This window comes from Manacus candei, unplaced genomic scaffold (assembly GCF_025592945.1).
Source record: "Manacus candei isolate 608988 ecotype Guabito, Panama unplaced genomic scaffold, ASM2559294v1 h1tg000008l, whole genome shotgun sequence".
Lineage (NCBI taxonomy): Eukaryota > Metazoa > Chordata > Aves > Passeriformes > Pipridae > Manacus > Manacus candei.
In genome coordinates, this window is record NW_026138056.1 from 6,184,312 (window position 1) to 6,205,529 (window position 21,218).

The 21,218-nt window shown below is 40.6% G+C and overlaps 1 protein-coding gene across 13 annotated transcripts in view; it reads left to right on the forward strand.

The window, feature by feature from the left end:
• Positions 1-474: 474 nt before the first annotated feature.
• Positions 475-21,218, forward strand: part of PPP4R1 (protein phosphatase 4 regulatory subunit 1) — a 63,925-nt gene continuing 43,181 nt past the window's right edge. Inside the window, exons 1-3 of one of the 13 annotated variants that reach the window (XM_051773265.1) lie at positions 475-612; positions 891-935; positions 16,214-16,349. In XM_051773265.1, coding sequence (XP_051629225.1) covers positions 606-612; positions 891-935; positions 16,214-16,349 — 188 coding nt within the window. In that variant the 5' untranslated portion in view covers positions 475-605. The other 12 variants (XM_051773288.1, XM_051773238.1, XM_051773275.1 and 9 more) reach the window with 12 other exon arrangements.

Here is a 21,218-nt window from a genome sequence, read left to right on the forward strand (position 1 = left end):
GCGGCAGGGACTTCTGCGGCCCCGCTGCCTCCACGACTAGACCCCTTCCCTCTGGAAGCGACCCCACGCTGAGCAAGGCGAGGAGCACCTTCGAGGCGCGTCCTACAGGTGACCCCACCACACCCGAATCTCAGGGCCGGGGAAGCTCCGTGGGCTCGCCTCAGCCCCTCGGCGGGCGGCAGCAGGAGCCCAAGCCCCGAGATGGCGGCGGCGGGGAGGGGAGCGGCGAGCCCAGGTGAGCGGGCTGGGGAGTGCGGCTGAGCCCGGGCGCTCTCCGGCCCCAGGGCCAACCCGGGCGGCTCCGGGCGTGAGTCAGAGCGCGGGGCGTGGAAGCGCGGCCGCCCGTGCGAACGAACGGCAAGCGAGCCGGAGCAGCTCCGCCGGGCGGAGGCGGGGGCAGCGTGTCCGGCCCAGACCCCTCCTCCCGCCTTCCTCCGCCCGCTCCCTCCTCCCTCCCTCCCTGCGCGGCTCTCCCGGGGACGCGGAGAGGCGCCGCCGGGCCCGGGGCCTGAACCGCACGGGTGCCCGCCTTCTCCCACCGCTGCTCCCAGCGACGGCCGCGGGCTGGATGTAGCCGGGCGCCCCGTGGGGGCTGCAGCAGCAAGATGGCGGGTAGGCATCGCCCCCCTCCCCCTCCCCGCACACGCCGCCTCCCCGGCGAGGCGCCAGCCCTCCCTCCTCTATCCCCCCTCCTCCTCCTCCTCTCTCCCGCCCCGGCTTCGGGAGCGCTTCCAGCCGCTGTCCGGGCTCGGAGCGCGGGGGTCTGCGGGGTGGGGTTGGGTCGGGTCCGGGGGGCGCAGCCCGCGGGCGGAGTCGGGTCGCGGGTGGCACCGGGGGTGTCGGCGGGCGCGTTTGGCACATGGTGTGTGTGTGTGTCTCCCCCATCGCAGATCTGTCGCTGCTCCAGGAGGACCTGCAGGAGGATATCGACGGATGTGAGTGGGGACGGATGGGGGGGGGCGGCGGGGCGGCTTTCGGGCGAGGAAGTGGCTTCCGCGGGGGAGCGCCCAGGGTGCATTGTGGGAGGCGGCGGCGGGGAGGAGGAGGAGGACGAGGAAGCCATGGCCATGCTCCGCGCTCCCCAGTGTCCATGACCCGGTCCCGGTCGCGCGTGGGGCTCCGCCGGGCGCTCCCGCGGGGTGCGTTGGGCGGGGCGGGGGCGCCGTTAGCGGCCGCCCCGGCGGGAGGGAGGGAGGGGAACGAGGGAGGGAAGGGCGGCTCTGCCGGCGGGGCGGTGTCCCCTCATGGCCCGGGCACGGCGGGGCGCCGCCGGGGAGGAGGAGGAGGAAGAGAAGGCTGCTGCAACTGCAGCAGCGTGTGGGTTGCTAGTTCCTTTGCTCGTTCCTTTTATATCTCTGTGTATTTTTTTGTGTCCCTCATCCCTCCTCCTCCCCTCCCCCGCCCCCCGTCCTCAGGCTACCTCTTCCTGGTGAAGGGTCTGGAGCGCATGTCCTGTGAGGAGCAGCTGGGGGAGCTGGGGGTGTTTAGCCTGGAGAAGAGGAGGCTCAGGGGTGACCTTATGGCTCTCTACAAATACCTGAAAGGAGGTTGTAGCCAGGTGGGGATCGGGCTCTTCTCCCAGGCAACAAGTGACAGGACAAGAGGAAATAGCCTAAAGCTTCGCCTGGGCAGGTTTAGGTTGGACACCAGGAGGAATTTCTTCACAGAAAGGGTGATTAGCCATTGGAATGGGCTGCTCAGGGAAGTTGGTGGAGTCATTGTCCCTGGAAGTGTTTAAGAAAAGACTGAACGTAGTCTAGGTGAGAGGGTGGTGTTCGATTGTAGGTTGGACTCAACGATCTCAAGAGTTTCCAACCTAATTGATTCTGTGATTCCTGACCCCACTGGAGAGATGTGTGGAAAAGAGTTAATGTTAGGGTGCAAGGAGCAGGATGTGGCTGTGGTGGTGCAATATTTCTAACTCAGGGGTATGAAGCCTTAGCTTGGCAGACTGTGAGATGTTACTCAGGTGAGAAGTTGTCTGTTGGTCATGCCAATACCAAGGGAGCTTCTTGGAAGCAGGGCAGGATGAATTTTGGGTGGAAAGTGAAAATGGAGGTGGAGGCAAGCGCCTGCCTCACAGCCTACCATGGGTGTGCAGACCCCCTGGTTGCTGTCTGAAGGTATTTTGTCTGCTGCTCAGTCTGCAGAGAGATCCCCTCACCAGGGCTGGACCTTTTGTTTCATGGCTCACATTTTTAGAGGAGAGCTATTTTAACTTTTCAGGATTTAACTGCTACATTTTCTTTTTCAGTTTTGTCAGCTGACATTTTTAGAAGGCTCTTATTATGCTTTGCCTTGCACAAAGAGAGAACCTTTCCCTAGGGCTTTTTTTTTTTTTTTAATTCAGATTGATAATGTAGTTGCTTGAAAACTCTCTGTGATTACAAGAGGACTTGTTCAGAAACAAAAAAATGTATTCTTAAATTTCCACTTAGTTTATGGTTTTAGTTGACTGTAAGACAGGAGTTGAAGTAAGAAATTATGTGTAGTCATTGGAGAGGTGACTCTGAAACTGTGGGTTCCCGGTGGTGGTCTGAATGCTATGGTCTTGTCTTTAAAAATGAAAACAATATATGCATGGGGATGTGACTCAGTCCAGATGAGAACATCCTGAAAGCAGGAACCATAGAAATCTAAAAATTCAAAACCTCATTAAAAATTACTGAGGTTTTGATGGAAGTAGATAAAAGCAAATGGCTCAATACTTATGCATGTTATTTTAAGAGTAAAAACAGGGACTCTATATGAATCAATGTTTGCTGTCTGGATGTACTTCCAGTCACACAATGGCTTTTATAGTTCTAAATTTTATGTGATTTTGTTCTTGTGAGGTGTGTGTGAGCCAAAGAAAAATAATACAGACCGTGAAGACTGTACGTACCTAGTCAAAATCACTATTTCTTGTGCAGTGGTATTTGAAATAACTGTATTTTGTACCCACATGCAACAGGTTTTACACAATTATAAAAGTGTTTCCAATTGAAGGATTATTGAGTATTACATTTAAAAAAATGAGGCAGAAAAAAAGCTACACTTTCTACCTGAACCCCACCCTACAGTACCTCTCTGTTGTAAATACTTCAAATATTTGCAGGTCTGTCAAGCAGTGGAGGTAAACACTGGTTTAGAGGTGTATTCCTGCAGAAGTAGAATACAATTGTGAGAAAACTGAAAGTGCTGGCAGCTTTTACGTGTGCATGATTCTGCCAGTTGTGGTCTTGCTATTAAGTGTGCTAAGCTATAGTTAAGGACAAACAAGGAAAAAGATGTGTGGGCATACCTGTAGTCTTGGGGCTGTAATTTAGGAGGAGGAATTAGATAAATGTAAAATTATATGACTAATTGATTGGCTATTTTGAAAAGTGAACCATGTTTTTAGTAAATTTTTGGGCTTTTAATAGATCTAATATCAAGCAAACACCTGTGAGGCATGCTGGAGAAACCAGGAGTGCTTAAGACTGGATGGATGTGTAAAGATCTGGATTGGACATCTGAAGCTGGGTCTCTGATTAGGCGTGTAGCTCAGGACATCTTACTAGATTGGGTGTTCCTTTGTAGCTCATCAGTGAGCCTAGTTGTGACTCTGAATCACAAAATTGTTTGGTTTGATTTTTTTTTTCTTTGATAATGAGAATCTACAGTGTGATTCAGTGTTTCCTCCTAATGAAGGAATCATTAAGGTGACTTAAGAGATACCTTTTATTGCTTATGTTGTAAAGCAGTGGGAAAAAGTCCTGGAGTTGAGCAAACAACAATACACAGTTGCTGCTAAAACTAATGAACCAAGCGTCTGTGCATCTTTTTAGATATGCAGAGTCAAGAAGAGCTGTTTTATGATCTTTATCTTGTAAGGTTTCTGGAATTAGTGGTTTTACTGGAACATTGGTGTTTAACAACTTGTACAGCCGTACAATTTGTGCCTCCCCTCATTTATTAGGCCAACTCATTGGATGCTAATTAACCTGAAATATAAAACAGTAAAATATTTGGAGTATTATTTTAATAGCTACTTGTAAACAAAAGTTTACCTTTTTCCTGAAGAGAACTTGCTAAATATTTAAGTTAATGAAATATTGTTAGATTTCACCAGAGAGTAGTAAATCTGCTTTTGGAGGAGTGGGAGACCTTCAGAATATATGCTGTGGAAGGCATCTATTTTAAAAAAAATATTGCCTTTTGTTTATTTGTTTAAGAGGTCAGAGATTAAACAAGAGCTTTTATAAGAAAGGCTTTCAGAGAGTGCTTGATAAACCAGCTGGATTGACTTTTAAATAATTAATTTCAGCTTTGGTTTGCATTTCTATTTCGAAAGCTTCATATTTTTTCTGCTCTTGGTTGCTTGGTAACCACTAGAAAGCTCTGATTTTTATTTTCTTTTTTTTTTGTTTCTGAAGTGAATGCATACTTTACACCTGATGGTACGTTACACACATGATTGCTTTAAGTAGTTGCATAGCTTGACAAATGACATTTCAGTAGTTTTATTTTAGCTGCTATTTTGCTTCTTTAGAGGTAGCTCCTGATGTCACAGGCTATGATAATAATTAGAGAAATTCTGGTTCTTCCATTTTCAGCCAGTGGCTTTTACTTGTTTGGGAGTTTGAAGTAAAAGGAAAAAAACTCAAAACCTGAACAGTGAATGTATGCTGGGTGAACATACAGAAGGCTATAAAAGAAAAATTTAATTCCTAAGTGTAAGTTTTTATTGTGAAATACAACTTTGTTGTTGTCTCTAACCCCACCAAATAAGGAACATACCATTGCATTTAATTTGTGTGAAGGTAAACCTAACAAAAATCCTTGTGTGATATACATGAAGGCAAAAAAAGACCAAAGAAGCACCCCACCCTAAAGACAGTAGGGTAAAAATTAAAGAATTAGAAGTGGAAGCCTGAAGAAGACTCCCTATCCCGTCTGGCTGTGATAAGGTGGCAAAATGAAGACAGTAATTCGTTGTCAGCTGGACAGTTACCCATAGCACTACTTGGACTGTTGGCTTCCTTGGTCTTTTGTCTGAAATCTTGCACAGTATGTGAAAAGAAGTCAGGGAGAATTTGGCTTTTGTTCAAATCTTTCTTTTGTGCTTACAAAATTGAAGTAGAATAGTATAACTGTGTAAGCTAAGTATATAACAGAGAAGAAAATAAGCAACAAAAATGATTGAAAAGCAAACGTGGGCTTATTGCCGATAAATAGAATGTACTTTGACTCCTCCTAGATAGGTTTTGTTCTCCCCCTCCCCTGGTTGTTTCTGAAGATTGAACTGATCAGTATAGATAGATGGAATCAAACGTACCATGATGCTGATGTCTTTCAGTCTGACCACTGATGTGTGCAGGGTGTGTATTCTAAAAAATAGAGCCATCTGTAATTAGTATTCAGATTCTGAAAGAAGATAGCTTTGTAAAACTCATTACTTTAATTGTGATTTAAAGCAGGAGAGCAAAGAAATCTTGATCTAATTACTGGTTTTAATACTGTTTTGCTTTTGTGTCTGGAAGAAATCTTTATTATTGATAACTGACAGCTGCATTTGCAGGCAGCATCAGGACTTTTGATAGTTGCAAGTGCTGTGTGCATGTGGTTATGTAGGGTAAGATTCAGATTTTGAAGCTTTGCCTTTTATCATGTTGCAAAATGGTGAGTGACAGTTTCCTTTTTCTCTATACTCAGTTTCCAGATCTTTTAACTAAAAATGCAGAAGATGGAATTTTAATACCTAGGCATAGTTTAGACAGTTTTAGTTTGAAACAGATAAATGAGCTTTTAGAGATACATATGTATATACACCTGTGTGTAAACTTGTTTTCTTTAGCATGAGGATTTAGTGGTATGATAGATTTAAAATTCAACAATAAGATAGTTTTTACAGTTGGCAAATGTAATGTTAGTTTGGATTTCACTAGTGGATGAAACAGTTCTAAAAATTAAAAATAGAGTAGTGATGATCCAACATATCTCTGTTTTTAGTATTGAATTCTTTTTCATTGATTGGAAAGGGAGGACAGGTCTTCCTAGTCTTTCCTCTCAGCAGGCTTCTCTGTGAGCAAACCACTTTATTTAGCTGAGCTGAAGAAAATATGCTTTGTGCATCTGCAGTTGTCAAAAGCTGTTTTATCATTGATGCTATGTTCTTTTTCCAGGTGATGAGCAAATCATCTGGCATTAGCTTGTGTTAGTTGATTGCTTTTAATTAAATTATTCTCTTAGACTTCGAATAGTGCACAGTTCTCTTTCCAATTGGAAGCTAATTTCAATGTAATTTTTAAAGTTTTTTTTTTAATTATACTAAAGTCAAAAGGTTTTTTTTCTTTGTTGTTATTGTTGTTTTGTTTTTATATAATCAGTCTCTTTTTCCCTGTGGTGTCAAATCACAATCACAGCTTGATGCTGTGTGGTAGTTTTTATTCTCGTGCAGTGAATTATGGTGGCATAACACACATTCAGTGTGTTAAAATTCACCTTCCCTTTCCCACAGCTGTACATAGTAATGTCAGAAGCTTTTGCATTGTAGTTTCTTTGTTCCTTTGCCACAGAATAGGAATTAGCAAATTTTGTTATGCTGTTGGTTGTTATGTGTAGACTGCAAGTCATGTCACTTCTTAAACTTAATTCCAGCTTTGAGGATAGTTAAATTTCCAGCGTGATGTTCAAATACCATGTTGCGGTACTAACCTTTTGGTCCCATCAGAGTCTTAGCTGTGGTGAAAGAGTACTGAGATACTTTGTGTTACTGGGTTGGCATTTCAGTGTTCTGCAATCTTTAATGGCTGTGTTGCCAAAAAAGTAGTAACAGAAAAGAATGGCAGACTTTCTGTAGTGATTTGAATCAGTTCTCTGGTGTGACTGAGATTCTACTCCTTTGGGAATCTAATAGCCATTTCTTAATGGTAATGAAGCATAATTGTTAAGCCTGCTGTTTTCCCCGGAGAGCAGGTTTTAATTCTCCCAACTCTTCAGTTCATTTCTTTGTCTTTTAATGTGGTGATTGACCCTCATAGAAGCTGGGAGACTCAGGTGGATGGCTGTGTCCCCATGGAATTCTGGTTTTAGTGGTCTCAGGTGGGTAATGGTTAGTCTCTCTTTCTCGAGCAACCTCTTAGGATGCTAGAGAGAAGATGATGATGTGAGGGAAGGATTGTGCTTGATTTGATGTAGGCTAATGAACCCTCCTCGTGCAGCTGCACATGTTTTTGCCTTTACACCTAGCAGAGGACTGAAGAAGAGGTAGTTTTCTAGGCTTTCAGCTTTCCTGTGATGTGGAAATGTGCTTTTCACCAATCACTTTTCATGTTGCCATCTCTGGCAAGGATCCTCAAATGAGGTTGCCAGCATTTTTTTTCCCCTTGTCTCATGATTTATCTCCTAGGCTTCTCCCTTTCTCTCCTACTTGGAGGAAAAAAGCCAGAGAGGAGAAGGAGTGAAAGAGTCAGGCAGAAGCTGGAAATTTTCAAAATCTTAAGCTTAAGTGAGTGAAACCTTTGTGTTTGCAGTTATTTCTGACTGCTGACCTGTTGTGGAGGTGGCAGACCGCAGAGTGTTGAAGATAAAATGCCTTTCTTTCCTGTGTGTGTCTTTTGCTGCTAAGACTTTCCCTCAGTGTGGGCAGGAAGTTTTCATTGCGAGAGTAGTAGCTGCAAGAGATACCTTGTAACAGGAGCAGAACTGGATGAAAGGATAGCTTTGGCTCTGAGAGCTGGAGTAACAGTTCCCTCTTTGGAAGAGCGAGGCAGGGACAACTGCCCCTGAAGGTTCCAAGAACATCAGGGCTCCTCTTTCTGCTTTAGAATTTATAGCATAAGAAAAACTAGTGTGGCTTTTTCTTGGTTTAGGAGGGGTGCTGCGGTTCTTTCTGGCAGAAAGGTGTGAAAACCCTGTCCAATGTATAGGTTGAGCAAAATATCAAAATACATTTGTGAAGGGTGTTCGTTTGCAACTGGAGAACAACTGCAGGGCGAGTTGAGAGTACTGGTTTGGTGGGTTTTTCTTACTATTTTTAAGGTAAAGAAAAAATAGAGGAAAATAGTACAATAAATGCGCATTATTCTGCAATGCAATTTCTGGAAAAGCTCAATATATTAGTGTATAAAACTGACATTCTATATGAGTGATATTGAAGGGTGTTGCACCGTTTTTCTCTGATAAACAAGTCTGCATAGGGAATTTTTTTTGTGTTGTTGCCATAGTGCCTGAACAGTTCCCAGATATTTGAATGGAAGACAGACTACCTTTTCCTTCCTCTTTAGCCTAGAGGAGAAATAGCTTTATTAGTCTGTAGGGATACTTGCTTGTGCAAGTAATGTAAACATAAAATAGCATTGAAATGAACCCTTGTGATTGTTCTTACTTTTTCTAAGAGTGGATCTGCTGCATTCTGTCTTTCTCAGTCTTCTCCCATAGACCAGTTTTATGCTTTATGCTGAGCATGGACAGGAGAAGTGTGGAGAGTTGCAGAAGTAAGAAAAGTGCAAGAATTTCCGCCTCTGCGCACTCAGGAAACACCAAGGTTTATCTACTGAGAGTTTTGAAAGCTGTCAAACAAAGTCTCAAGAACATTGCCTGGGGTTTAAGTGGAGAGAGGAAAAGTACAGTTAGGAAGTTCAAAGTGATTTAAGTTGCAAAGCCATGTTTTATGGACCATAGATGTGCTAGTTGTAGAACTTGCCTTCTCTGCACTGTTTAGCCCAAGTAAGTATTTTTCAGTTACTGCAATTGAACCAGTTGAAGTAACTGCACAGGGGAACAACACTTAGTAGCTGATGTATCATAACTCACGGTGTCACATCAGCATTGCAAAGCCAGCACAAGCCTTTGGAGTAATGGAGATTCAACTGCTTGCTTCGTAACGCTCTTCCTCCCAGGTTAGTCCAAGGTTAAAGCACATACAGTTTGAACTTGGTGTTTTTGCATGTACCGGATACCTCTTTGGGGCAGAACTTGAGCATGGCCCCACGCACGGTGAATGCATGTGTCCTGTTGTGGTAGGACCAGGGAGAACGTGTTGGTTGAAGATGAAAGTGGGATTTTCCTTGCAGTGCTACGAAATTCTCAGTCAGTAATGGGGTCAGTTAAAAATCCCACAAGCAGCAGTCCTCTGCAGAGAGAGAGGGGATACCTTTCTCTGACCATAATGTACTTGTAACATAGAAAAACAATACCTCAGAGGAACTTCCTGCTCGCCCTAGCTGACTTTTGCTTCCCTCTAACCTCATTCCATTCTTAAGTGTATGCAGTTGTTTGGAAGGGGTAGAAGACAGAGACTTAAACAGCAGGAGCCTTCAGTACTAGGGTGATGGGCACGGCATGCTCGCAACAGGAAATCAGCAGACAAAATATAAACTCTTGATTGTTTTAACTGGTCGCTTGGATGTCCTTCTCTTTGTTTCAGTTTCCTCCAGACCAGCTTTTGTTGCAGGTCAAATTGTTAACCGGGAGAAGGTACATTCAGCTGTTGTGCAAATAAATAACTAGTGAGTGATATGAGATAGAACTATTCCTTTGTTTCAGAGCAAATCAGGATTTTCAGTGCTGCTCGCGTATGCCTGAAAGAGACGAACTTGTCTGTAGCCTCATTTGTTCTCCTTGCTTAAAGAATTTTGTATCATCCTTTGTGTCCTGTGATGCTTGGTGAGAAAGGCAACTCCTTTGGCATGCTTGATAACTGTATCTTTTTTGTGAAGGCCTTTGCTAAGTGAAAATATTCTCATAGTCTGTTATATTTAGGCTAGTGGGTCTTTGATATTTGCTGTTCCATACTTGCATCAGTTCTCTATGTAAACAGCTGCTGATTTTGATTTCTGTGTCTTTCTTTCATCTGCTAAATGCTCCCACTTGCCCCTTAAGCCTGTACTGAAGCTTTATTTTGAAGGATTTGCTGTGTCTATGCTTTGAGGTGTTAGCAAGCTCTGCTATCAAAGTGCTGCACAGGGGCTAATGTGGTAAAGCTTTGCTGTTGGCAGGACAGCTTTGCATCAGAGCTGCTTTGCGTTTCTGCCTTCTTATCTGCTTCTTTGCTCTGTTGTCCCTCCTCCTTCTCTTCCACTCCCAGCCCCAGCCCCACCAAAACTGGAGTTGTTCAGACAACAAAGTCTGGGCATACAGGTGTGGTAACTTTGGATTCATAAGAGGCTCAAGGTGGATAGTGCTCTGTGTTTTGAAGGGGTAATTTAGGGGATAAACGGAGAAAGAAAAGAGTGCTTCTTATTATTGCTAATATGGTAGGCAGACTGGAATCTAATATTATCATTTACAGTGATAACTTTTGCTCAAACAAAATCATACACCTCTCAGACTTGTGTTTTTCTCCAGAAACGTTTGCAATATCAGGGAAAAGTTGTGGCCTCTGATTTGCATTTTCAGTCTTGGACTACAGCAGGAAGAAAACAGAAATAGTAAATTTTATGTGTCTCTTGGAAAATTTGGCTCCCACTTATTGATGATGGGTTCTCTGATCACCAGATGTCTGGATTGGGCAGGCAGGGTGGTGGAATTCTGCATGACAAACACATTTTGTAATATTTGTGTAGCTGTCATTGCAGTAGCTCTCGGTTAATGTTACTGAAGCAGGGCAGTAAATTTGTGGTAGTGAATGAAGCTGAAATAGCATGACTTGACTCTTTGGTCTGTGATGTCAATGCAGTACCAGAGCTGGAACATCATCCAGGAGGAAAGGGTGAGAGTAGTGAGTTCAACTGTGAACAAATGTAGGTGTTTAGCTTCCATGCTTTTGGTGAGGTGAAAGTCTCTTTGCAGAACATCAAGATACAAAGTGGTATTTCTTATAGAAAATGATACAGAAGTTAATGTATTTACAGTATTGAAGGGCTGAGAATACTCCTTGTGTTCTGCAGCAGTCTGAATGTAAGGTGAATTTATTCTTTTATAGCATAGAGGACAGAAATTTAGAACAAAACCTGCTGCTGTTAGTTTGTGATGATGATATAAAATATCATGATATCAAATGTTTGTCCTTACAAGACTATTTTTACCTTAAAATTAAGCAGAAAAATTACTTGCCTGAGCAGCAGAAAAGAAATGAGTCCCTTCTGCATGTAAGTGGTGTATTAACCTGAAAGTCCATATAACAATTGATGTAGAGTGTGGTAAATAGCCTGTTCTGCAGCTGAATAAAAATTAGTCCATTTTAGTAGATATATCTGTAGCAGCTGCCATAGACACTGTGTAATAGATCTTGAGGATGTTTTGGGAATGCAGAAGATAAAATGAGGGAACTGTAGTATTAGTTGGAAATCTTGAATCCTTAAAGCTGTTTGTTGCTCGGCTTTAAGAATTAAAAATTGCTTATTTTTTAGAATATGCTGCTTCTTGTTACTGAGTTTCTATGCCAGAATGAGGGAGAACGTGTTTCTGCCGTGGAGCCCCTGGCAAATACAGATGAACAAAAAGAATACATGTAGGCTTTGCTACTGAATGGCAAGAGTTCATGCATTATTAAATAAAAGAAAAATAGCTGTTATTTTTTCAGATGTGATCTTGTGCACCTGTCTATAAAAGACTCAATATGATCGAAATCCTTGTGAAAGACGCTATGAAGATGTGATACACAGAAAAACTGAGCTCAATTGAAAATTGGCCTACAGACTGGTTTTTATAGGATTCTGAGTTTTAAATGGACCTCTGGTTTGTTGTTGTAGGCTCAGCCAAGCTTGGCAGCAGTTGACTAAGCACCTCTAACATAGACTGTCTGAGCAAGATTGCTCTATAGTCTGAGTTAGTTATGTGGCAAGTAATTGTTGTATCCTTGCCATAGCAAAGAGAACTTAAAGTGGGGGATGTTAATATATTCACAGCACAGTATAGACTAGATGCAAGATAGGTAGACAAACCTGAACAACTTCTACAAAAAACAGTCAAACAAATGTTTGGACAGGAAAATGAAGGTATAGAGAGGAGAAGTTTTCTAATACACCAAGTCAGTGATAGACATTGAATTTTGTTTCAGTATTTGACTATCTTGTTATGTGATGCTGCCTTGTGTTTGGCGGTAGTTGGTGTAGAGTTTTGAACAGAAATTTGCAAACTTAATCTGGATAAATTACTGCATTTATTCATTTTGCTCTACTTTAGTACATGTGTGGACAGAAATAAGGGCATTGTGATTGCTTTTCACACCATTATGCAATTGCTATTTCTCTCCCTGACACTACTAGTGACTTTAAACTGGTATAGGGTGTTTTTATGGAAACTCCTGTTTGCTTGGCTCTGCTTTTTCATGTTGGGGTAAACATGTAAGACCAGATTAGAAGGTAGGTAGGCTCTGCTCTTGCATTAGTGTTCAGTGGTGTCTTGTAGCTTAGATGCCTTCTGAGCATTCGGTCCATACTTGTGCCAGTTTGAAAAAGCGGAGAAAATTGACCTATGGTTTTTCTGCAGCAGAAAAGTAACATGTGCCCCTGTTGCCTGGTCTGCTTTCTGAGGTGGGAATAAATCCGGATGTTTTGCATTTGAACTAGCCCAAGATTTGTACTGGTTTTGACTGGGTTAAATTTCTCTGTGGTAACTTATATGGGGCAATGTTTTGGATTTGTGCTGAAACTAGTGTTGATAGCACATGAGCATAGTGCTTGCACAGTGTCAAGGCCTTTTCCACTCCTCCCACTGCCCTGCCAGTGAATAGGTTGGAGGTGCACAAAATATAAGCTGCTATGAAGAATTTTAACTGTATCCCAGTGAAAACCAGTACACTTGTGTTGTTCAGGGGTGTTTTTTACATTTGTAAAATTTACAAAAGGTTCTGCAGTACTTGGACAAGTGCTCAAAGCTGGGTGGAAAGCAGAGGAGGGCTGAAGAGGCAATATTCAGCTAACAGCCTTTTTGATAACTGTTTTGGAATAACCTTCCAAGTGTAGGGAATAGCAAAGTGAGTTGGTTTATTGAATAATGCAGAGTATGCCCTTTATGCATTTTAGATGAGGAGTGGTTAGATTACTGGCAAATCATATTTTTGGCGAGTTAAAGAAAAGCATCCTCTTGAGGGGCTTTGTTAGAATGAGAATTCTACCGGACCTTACCTCTATCTCTTGGATATGTGTTCTGATGTTGAAAGTGGAAATGAATATGTAAGATAACTGTAATAGTACTTTACTACAACTACAAACTGGTCGTGTACTGATTGATTTCTTTTCGTCACCTTTTTCTTCCCTGTTTGTATTAGTGTTGTGTTTAAAAGGATGCTGTCATTTGAATGATCTCTTCTGGGACTACGAGCTGAGATGCTGGAATTATTTAAATAATAAATGTTGTTCAGCCTCAGTAACCAAGGCACATCAAGCCCAGTGTAGTGCTAAGCTAAATTTTACAATGCACAAGCACAGCAGAGCCAAATCCACAGAACTCACTTTCTGTTTGAACTAGTAGGAGACATCAAACAGATAAATTGTAAGCAGCTGTCCATATTTTTATCATTGGTATTTACATCTGATATAGAGTGGATTTAGCAGTTCAGTTTACTTAACTGGTTTCACAAGGCAAAAACTATCATAACATTCAGTTCGCTAAATCAAAGGCATCAGACATCCAGTCAACTTTGTCTTGTCACACAGACATACACTGATGTCTGTGTAAGAGTGAGCAGTCCTACATCATCTAAGATGGCATCTATGTTAGACCACTCACTGTAGGACTATTAGGGAAGAATAAATGTAGAAGGGGAAAAGGAGGAACATGGAACATAAAGTTGAGGTTGAGAAGAGAGAAATGCAGGAAGTAAAATTAGTGGTGGTTCATATAATGGTCAACATTTATATTTTTTCCCTATTCATGCACTTGATAGCTAAATAATTATACTGCTGGCAATAATGATGCTGGTATTTTGACATAGTTTCTTCAATTTATGCTTTGGAATTTATAGTGTGATCAACAGACATTGAAATAGAAAAACAGGACTCTATTATAGAGCTAATTTCAGTGAATATTAGAGTGATGGGTTTTTTTTTTCTCCCCAGTTGGTTAAGTCACGACTTAACCGTAGTGATTTTAGTTCTGTAGTTTAGAAATTGGCCTGAATACAGGGGTTTGGTTTCCCGGTGAAGGGAGCCATTATGCCCCTTCTCTCCCCAGTATTATTTAATTTGTTACCTGGAATGAGGAGTATCTGTGTAACATTTCTTCTGTGGATGCTGCAGAGTATGTTTGTTGTTTCAAAGTATGTCTTGAGTCAGCCCCGGACAGCAGGAGCTCACATGCAGTAAAATGTTCCTGTGATGAACGACTAAGGGCTTTGGGCTTGCCTAGTTTGGAGAGGAGGCTGATGAGCCACCTCATCAGTCCCTGCAGCTTTCTGAGGACAAGAAGGGGAGCAGGAAGTGCTTTAACTTTTAGTCAGCCTTGAGGTGGTTGGCCAATTGGACTAGATGATTGTTGAAGCTGCCTTCCACTGAAATAGTCTAGGTGTGAGATGGCATAACTATAAACACAGGGAAAACCGTAGTTCAGTTGGATTGATGGGTTGAATTAAAGGCCTATGAGGCTGTGAGAGGGTATCACCTGTTCCTTGTTAACTTAACCTGGCATAAAGTCCAGACTTGCATTATCAGTGCATTTTTACACCCCCCCCCCCCACTTCCTGTGAAAATAAAACTGATTCTTGCAAAAATCCCAAACCAAACAACAAAAATTAAATGCGAACAAACCCACAAACCCAAACCAAACACAGGTTCAAACAGTTATGTAAACCTGGGGTTGCTAAACGCTTTCCCTCTGTGTTGCAAAAGCTTTTTGTAGGTGATCTTTCTTTTCGGCCTTCCCTTCCTGCCCCTGCAGTTTGGTATCCTATCCTCTACCTTATGCATATCCAAGACCACTGATTCCTCTCCTCAGATTGCTCTTCCATATATTGTGGCTCATATTACACTTTCATCCTTGCCCTCATCTGCCAGATTCTTCTTACACACTTGCTCTTTCCCCATCAGTTCTTCATTTGATTTCTGGCAAGAATGCCATGCAACTGCATATCGGCAACTGCAAAATCTGGACTCTTATGCAAGGATGGCATCCATTTATAACCAGTTGATATCCATGGATTCTCTACATAGAAAATGGAGAAATACTTTGTTGGTAAAAGAGTGCTGTTAACTCAGTTTAGGTCTAAAAATATTACTCTTCCAGAGAAGTTTAGTGTTTGTCTTTTGACATTTGAAATATTGTAAGGAAGATGGTAGTTGCTTGTGTATTCTGAATGTTGCAGATAATGATACCATGTCTGATAACCAATTTATATAGCATACGATAATTGTATGGAAGGTAAGAGGACAAAAATCTTTTTTCTTCCTTCTAAGAGTTCATTAAAAAAAAATCGTTATTGCACCTGTAGATCTGTCCATCTTCTGACCTTCTCTATTTGCAAGTTTTGAAAAGGCTTTTCAGAGAAATTTGACTGGACTGAAGAATAGAGGTGGTGTACTGTACTGTGTTGTATTTTCAGGGGTAACAGAGATGACCTGGCATAGTTCTTGCTAATAAGTGATTGCATTTTCAGGCTAAAGTCTACGTTTGTTATGAGACTGAGTTTTAGAGCAGTTTAGAAGGCATATGGAAACTAAAAAAGGTGGTAATTCTAATCCTCAGTCTTCAAGCAGCTCTGCAGAGCAGGGTTGGACCCCTTTTCCACTTCTTTGTGGTTCCGTGTTGATAAAGGTGTCTGTGTATGCGAAGTTCCCTGTTGATGTGCCGGTTGATAATTATGCAGTAAGTGAATTGTGCATCTTTTATTTGGTAGTCGTATCTAGCAACACACTCTTTTAACAGGCTTAATTTAGATTTTTCTTTTTTCAGACGAAGTCTTTTTGTTCTGTTAGATCATGTTGTGTTAACTCTATCTCTGTGCAAATTGCAGCAATGATTTTAGTATGTGTCTTCAAAAAGCTGACTTTACAATTAACTAAAAGTAATTTGCTTGATAAAAATATAAGGTATAAAAGTGCTGTTTGTCAGACAAAAATAACGGGAACTTTGGAAATTTGGTAATGCATCTTACTCGGGAATTTGGAGAAAATTACTCAAAATCCATTTATACATCATCAGTCACACTTGTATGGAAAAGGCTTTATGGGAATGGGGAAAGATGGGGGAATGATGCAGTACAGTTACTAAGGGAACCTTGCCTAGACTTCTGTATTTCAGACCAACAACAGACATCATTTTAGTGTTAAACTACTGTGATTATAAGGAATATTTCTGATGTCTCTGATAGTTGGTGTGGATGACTACAGCTCAGAGTCTGATGTGATTATTATACCTTCAGCCCTGGACTTTGTCTCACAAGATGAAATGTTGACGCCGTTGGGAAGATTGGACAAGTACGCTGCAAGTGAGAACATATTTAACAGGTATGCTTTTTAAATGTCCTGTCATCCTATTCAAATCTGACTGAAGTTAATTTGTATGGAATAAAAATAATTTTAAAAAATCCCCCCAAAAAACCACCTTTACAAGATGCTTCAGTTTTCACTCCTTCTCCTGATTGCTAATGTTCCTCCTACTTACAGAAATAATTACAAAACATACTTTTAAGTTTTTCTGTGGATGCTTACATTCCTGTTGGCACAGAACTATAAGATGATAGTAAGCTCAATCCATAATTCTGTGTGGAAACTGAGTTTAAGAAAATACATCAGGAAAGCATAGTGAACAGCACTGTAGGTTCCTAGAGAAACCCAAGAAGTGTTCTTGAGGATCAATCTCCTTTGTAATTTACAGTGTGAGTATTGCTGCCTCTGGTTACTGAAAACGGACTTGCCCGGTTAATACTGTGTTCTGCATTTTTCCCTTTTTATTTCTGTAATGCACAGGTATTGTAGCATAGTTCATTTAGACACACACCCCACCCCACCCCTTGCACACAGACATTCTGCAAACGAATGGAGAAGTTCAAACCCAGCATTTATTTTAATTGTAGCTATAAACCGTTGCAGTATCACAGAAATGTATAAAGTATGTTAAGGTCAAAATTTTCTGGTATTTCATTTTAACAGTTTGGGCTTCAAGTAAATTTTTAGTAAAGGGTGTTTGCTTTTATGTTGAATTCTTAATTCAGTAGTATGCAGAAGCTTAGTCTGTGATTAACCACTCTATAGGTTAGCCTCTATTTTGTTGTTCATGGCCCGAGTTTGGAAAGAATTTAACTCTGTGCTTAACTTCAGTCATGTGAACTGTACTTAAAATTCCATACTACATGTATGAACATACCCCTATTTGAAAGGTTTTCATCCCAATTAAATTGAAGCTGACAATTATAGAATAGTTTCTCTTGTTACAACCTGCATAAATCTGTATGCAGAAATTAGTTCTGAAATGCCTAATTTTAAAGTTTCCTGTTCTCCTGAAATCTGAAGTTTGTTGTATTAAACAATTTGAGATGAAATCAGCAATTTGACAACCAGCAGAGAGTTTTTTGTGTGTTTGACTTTACATGGGGAGGGAGAGAAGAGGAGCCTTTAGGGCTATCGGTGACAATTATGTAATAAAAGCCAGTAGGGAGAAGAAGAAAATCAAAAACTCAAGTTGTGTGACTTGAATTTTAAGCAAGTATAGTGGTTCTAATATTTTACTTGCCTGCTTAAGAAAAAACTCTATCTGATTTTCTCAGTATGGATAGCGTGGTATGTGGGGCATGCATAAGCTTGAAATCTTTTTAATTACTCTGTCCAGCTTTATGCATCCTGTCCTTTCCTACAGGTGGCTGGAAAACTATAGTTTTCCCAGATTTTTTTTTTTTAATGTGTTTGCTTGTTTGGATTATTTTTGCTGGTACAAACATGTTTTTTGATCCTAGCTCTCTTTGTAGGCCTGTTGTGTTATGTAGCATAAGAAAATGTAGAAAATAGCATATGATAACTATTTGTGATATAACTGTGAGTAGCACTTATATCACACTAAGTGTTAGTGACTACTGCAGGCAGTTTATGATGATTCAGCATTAGTCAGTCGCAGGAATAATAGGAGGGATTTTTGTTAGACAGAGAAACTGGAGCATTTAATAGGAAAAAGATAAATTACATTTGTTTATTCTTATGTCTCTTAGTGTGATGTAAACACATCCAATTACTTATGTGTAGTTTAACATTTTTTTAATATTATGACTGCATTAATAATGTTTTGGTTGTTTCTGTGATCTGGAACCTGCATTTGTGTGGAAGCTTGAAATTTGGGCATTATAGATGCCCAAACCCTTGAAGTATAGTCACTGAGCTTGGGTAAATTAGGGTAAGATGTTTTTTTTTCTTCCCTTTAAATACTTTTACTGTGGGATTTTTTTTATCTTTCACTTTAATTTTAAGTATTATTTCTCTTTGAATTTGGTTTTGTTATATTTTTCTATCTGGTTAGTCACCTATTTATGCATCATATTTGCAGTCTGTGGTTATACTGAATGATTAAAGTGAAGGAATTTTTAACAACTCCTGCGAAAGTCTAGTCTCCTTAAAGTTGATTCCTCAAGCACTCATGATTCCTCAGCCAGTTGTTTTGAGATGGAAATGGATCTGACTGCATTCTAAGAAATGTCAGTAGATTGGACTTGGAACTTGGAACTAGGAATGTCTTCTTTGTTTAAATATATAAGATTTTTGACAGAATGAACTGAAAAAAAATCAGAGGTAGGGAATCCCTTATCAGCTTCCCAAGTGGTGGAAGGAGTTGCTTTGTGACAATTTTTGTTATGTTACAGGTTACATTCTCACTGTTTCAGCTATTGCTCATCAGCACCCCAGGTTTGTCTTAGTCTGTGAGAATGGAGAGGAACCTGACAAATGTTACACTAAATTACTTCTCTCGTATCTGAAAAACAAGGCAAGTGAGAGTATGGTTTGATTAATGAAGAGCCAGCCTCCAACTTCCAGATTTGAGAAGCATCTCTAGCATATGCCTTAATAATCCAATATCATATTGCAGAAAGACTTGATGCCAAGCAGAAAGCTAAAGCCACCACTGTAAAACAGAGCTTTTCTATCTTTTCCTGTTAAAAACCCTTGTGGGTTTTCCTAATCTTTATTGCTGTTAACTTGCTTCCATTCTTCATTGAGAAGGCTCAGAAGTATAGAACACTCACCAGTAGATCTGCTTGAACAGTGAGACAGTTCCTGAACAACAGACCCTTCCTTTTCATAAGGCTATGAGGAATTGTTATTGCTTTTTCTCTTCAAACCAAAGCAGATCTTGGCATACTCACATTCATCAGTATGATCAGTCTTGTCTATAAAGACTGTGTCTGCCTATCTGTGTAGATAACTTTAAGCAGTCCTCTTGCCAGATTCTTTGTGTTCTGAAATATTTCTTAGCTTTTCCCTTGAGATGTCTTTTGAAAAAGTTTTTTGGAAACAGTTTAACTTAAAAATACTTGTAGAACAGCAGTCAGCAGTAACTGAGGATATATATACTGGATCTCAAGGAGGGATTAAGCATACATGTGTGTACTCACATATAGCTTATAAGTAACAGTTTCAGTGCCTGCAGTGTAGGTGAAGATTTGGCCTAGGGCTTTCTGGGTAACTTGTCTTTTTTGGCTGAAAGATACACTCCTCTGACTTCATGGCACAGATGTCATTCTTCATATGGTTGGTAGAAAGAAGCTGCCCTTTGTGCTTCCTAGACTACAGAGGGAACAGAGGTTGGCATCAGCAAGGAGGCTGTACCAATGAATTATTTTAATGTGTTTATCTGATTCCTCACTCCAACGGTCCCAATATAAACCTTGGTTTTACATGTCCGTAGTTCTGCAAAATAGAAATTTTTAGAATATATGCCTTGTGTCAGGAACCGAGAGGTCAGTTTCTTTCCAAGGAATTGGCTAGGGGTAAAGTGAAAGCATGATGATAAATTTTCAGATGTGTCACCGCTGTGGAGTCAAGAACATCATTTAGCTGCGTATTTAAAAACCAGGACTTGCATGCATAAAGTACCCCCACTAAAACAGAAGAATATTTTCATCCCTCTACTGTAATGTTTATGAAAAACCTCTCGAGACAGTATGTTTGGTGGGATGTCAAGACTATCTTGCCTTTTTTTCATTTAGACATGGTCAGAATATAACCAAGAAGGTAATCGAGAATTTGGTTATCCACAGCTGCAGTTACTACTGTCCCCAATCACTTTTCTTCTCTCTGTACAGCCTAACCCAGTGTAAAGTTTCTTTTCTGGGTATTTGAGTACTGACAGTAAGGAAATGCTAAACTCATACCGAAGCCATGCAGTGAAACTGTAGTGGCTTTGTTCTGACTGGAACACTTCTCGTCACTTTAGCATAAATGTCGTTATTTCTCCTAATCTCTAACTCTACTCCATTTTTGTGTTTCAGTCTTCCTGAGCCTACTGTATATCAAAGAATAAAATTTAGTAAAAGTGAAACAAACCTCAAAACATGGATTTTTTGCACACAAATTTGCGTATATGTGTATACCAAATAAATTATTGAAGTGTAACAGTATAGCTTGAGAAATTGTATTACGTACATTAAAATGATACAAGCTGGACTAGAAAGGACAGAATTTTCCCAGAGCACTAAGAGAAGTCTTAATTGCTTAATACTATATGTACCTCTGCATATTTAGTTGTCTTTCTTAAGAAGGGTACAAATATGTTGATTTTGAGATTGGGAGTTTATTCTGGATATCTTTCGAGATTGTTTGAGGAAAATGGTGCCAAGCTGAATTATTACTACCAATATTAATTGGAACACAAAATGTAATCTAATCTTGTTTTAGTTCTGCAAAAATGGGTGAAGAACAAAAATCACCTTATTTAATTTTCTCTCTCTTTTTTTTTTAATATCCTTACTAGCTAAATGCTTGCCTTGTGCAGATGAAGTCATTTAAGTGTTATAGTGGAAATTTATGTAAGGGCTAATGGTGGTCAAAGGAGTTCGAGTGAGCAAAGCAAAGGTGTTTATAGTTTTTCTTTAAATATGTCATCACAAATCCTAATTATGTCCATATATAGAGTCTTCAAAATACATGTCACATGTGTGTGGGCATAAAGGCAGTGTGTTTGTAATCTATCCCTATTTTATCCCATTGCTGATCCCAGTGAAGCGTGCCTACAAGGGATCCTGATGTTGGACAGGCTCATGAAAACTTGAATTTTTCTAAATATCCTCTACTTTTGCACGTGGTAGTGGAAGTGCTTGTACTGCATGCCACATTGCAGCCTTTGACCTCTGCCTTTCTTTGGTGTGTAAACTATTTAATGGATAAATAGATGCA